At 39.6% G+C, this 2,311-nt stretch overlaps 1 protein-coding gene across 1 annotated transcript in view; it reads right to left on the reverse strand.

The window, feature by feature from the left end:
• ADAL (adenosine deaminase-like) overlaps positions 1–2,311 on the reverse strand; it is a 26,255-nt gene that overhangs the window by 7,522 nt on the left and 16,422 nt on the right. The window contains exon 7 of the mRNA XM_015557520.1: positions 340–466. Coding sequence (XP_015413006.1) covers positions 340–466 — 127 coding nt within the window. The remainder of the gene's footprint in view (positions 1–339; positions 467–2,311) is intronic.

Here is a 2,311-nt window from a genome sequence, read left to right on the forward strand (position 1 = left end):
TACACTAAAAAAAAAAAAAGAAGCTCTAGGCCAGCCTTTCTCAACTGGGGGTTCTATGAGATAATTAAGCTCTAGACAATTAAGCATTAGACATCCACTGTATAAAATGAACTGACTTCTCTCCTATGTATGTAGTCTGGAACTGGCTGTGTACCATCTTTAGAAAAATGGAGAAAAAAATCATATTGTCATGCAAATCTTTTTTTGCTTTTTTATGGGGCTTAATTCTTTCACAGAATCCTGGTTGAGGATAGTTGCTGTATGCATTCTGGTTATCCTTGTCCCACAAACTAATTTGACTTTTTTAGAAATAAAATGTATTTAGGAAAAATAACTTACTGTAGGGTCTCCACTGAGATCAAGGCCAATAACTGTATCTTTAGTAGAAAGGAAGAATTCTTCAGCAAGTTTAACAGTCTCCTTGGCCACTGAAGGGCCACCTCTTCTGTCTATTGATATCAAATATCTTTAATATAAAAAAAGGCAGTTTAATACAAATATGATAAAAAATACAACTCTTGAATATGGCCAGAGAGCTATGGCAGGTACATCTTATTGTAGGAAATGTATCACCTAATTGACATGACGTCTTACTTTGCTAGAGGGAATGAGACATATATTCCCGAATAGCACCAAATATTTAATTAGTGTTCAAATTTCTAATTGTCTCATGTTTTATTGTTGAGCTACTTCTTACCTACAGTTTGTTCGATCGATAATCCAACGAAAGGTTCACACACTGTGTTGGTCAGTGCATTTCAAGTATTTTTTAATCTACAGCCACTCCCTTCACCCCACCCCTACTGCACGCCTCCCACCCTCTTTTCTTAAATTTATTTGTTGAAGAAACTAGGTCATTTGCTGTATAAAGTTTCCCACAGTCTGGGTTTGTTGACTGAATCCCTGTGTTACTAACATGTTCTCCTGCCTCATATTTCCTATAAATTGAACATTGGATCTAATCTAGAGGCTTAATCAGATCAAATCCAGTTTTTTAGCAAGAGTTATTTCACAGATAGTGGTGTGTTCTTTCATCAGGAGGCTTAGATCCATTATTTCATAAGGATTACAAAATTGGTAATAATTTAATCCTAATATGTATCCAATAGCTGATACATATATTAACTGAAATTCTACAAGAAATCTAATATTCTGAGAATCCTTATTAATATTGTGTAACTTTCTTCCTGCACTTATTAGTTTACCTATTTATTTAAAAAAATAAAGCCCGGCATGGCTCAGTGGTTGAGCATCAACCTATGAACCAGGAAATCACAGTTCAATTCCCGGTCAGGGCACATGTCTGGGTTGCGGGCTCGGGTTGTGGGCTCAATCCCTAGTGTGGGGTGTGCAGGGTGCAGCCGATAAATGATTTTCTCCCATTGATGTTTCTATCTCTCTCTCCCTCTCCCTTCCTCTCTGAAATAAATAAAAATATATTTTAAAAAAATAATAAAGAAATTCCTCTAGCATTTATTTATTTACAGAATTTGGATCAACTATATATAAAATGCAGTATCATTTTTTTTCCACTTAACAACTTCCCCTGCCATTAAATGTTAGAAAATAATATAAATCATATGAACCTAACAATGTAATTGTGGTCTGATTGCTGGACATTTTAGGATGTTTTCTACTTTTTGTTATAAATAGCACTACAATGAAGAATCTTAACATAAATCAATCAATTTCCTTAGGCTACATTTCTAGAAGAGAAATACTGGGTCAGAGGGGAAAATTATTTTTATAGATCTTAATACATATTGCTCTTTAGAGAAGTTTTATTTATTACACTAGAGGCCCAGTGCACAAATTCATGCACCAGTGGGGTCCCTTGGCCTGGCCTGCGAGATCGGGTCGAAACCAGCTCTTTGACATCCCCTGAGGGGTCCTGGATTGGGCAAGAACGCAGGGACCCCACTGGTGCATGATCGGGGCCGGGAAGGGATATGGGAGGTTGGCCAACAGGGGAGGTGGGGGGAACTGCAAGAGGGCTCCAGGGTGTGTCCACATGGGACCCCAGTAGCAAGCTAACCTACTGGTCGGAGCATTTGCCCCCTGGTGGTCAGTGCACATGATAGCGAGCAGTTGAGCATCCTTAGCATATCATTAGCATATTACACTTTGACTGGTTGAACGGACTACTGGGCACTTAGCAAGTTAGGCTTTTATTATATAGAACTAGAGGCCCGGTGCCCAAAATTCATGCAAGGGTAGGCCTTCATAGTCCCAGCTGCCTCGGCCCTTGTAGTCCCAGCCGCCTCGGCACTCACAGCCCCGGCTGCCTCAGCTGCGGCCCCCCCACCGGCTC

The sequence above is a fragment of the Myotis davidii genome, unplaced genomic scaffold, assembly GCF_000327345.1.
Source record: "Myotis davidii unplaced genomic scaffold, ASM32734v1 scaffold46, whole genome shotgun sequence".
Lineage (NCBI taxonomy): Eukaryota > Metazoa > Chordata > Mammalia > Chiroptera > Vespertilionidae > Myotis > Myotis davidii.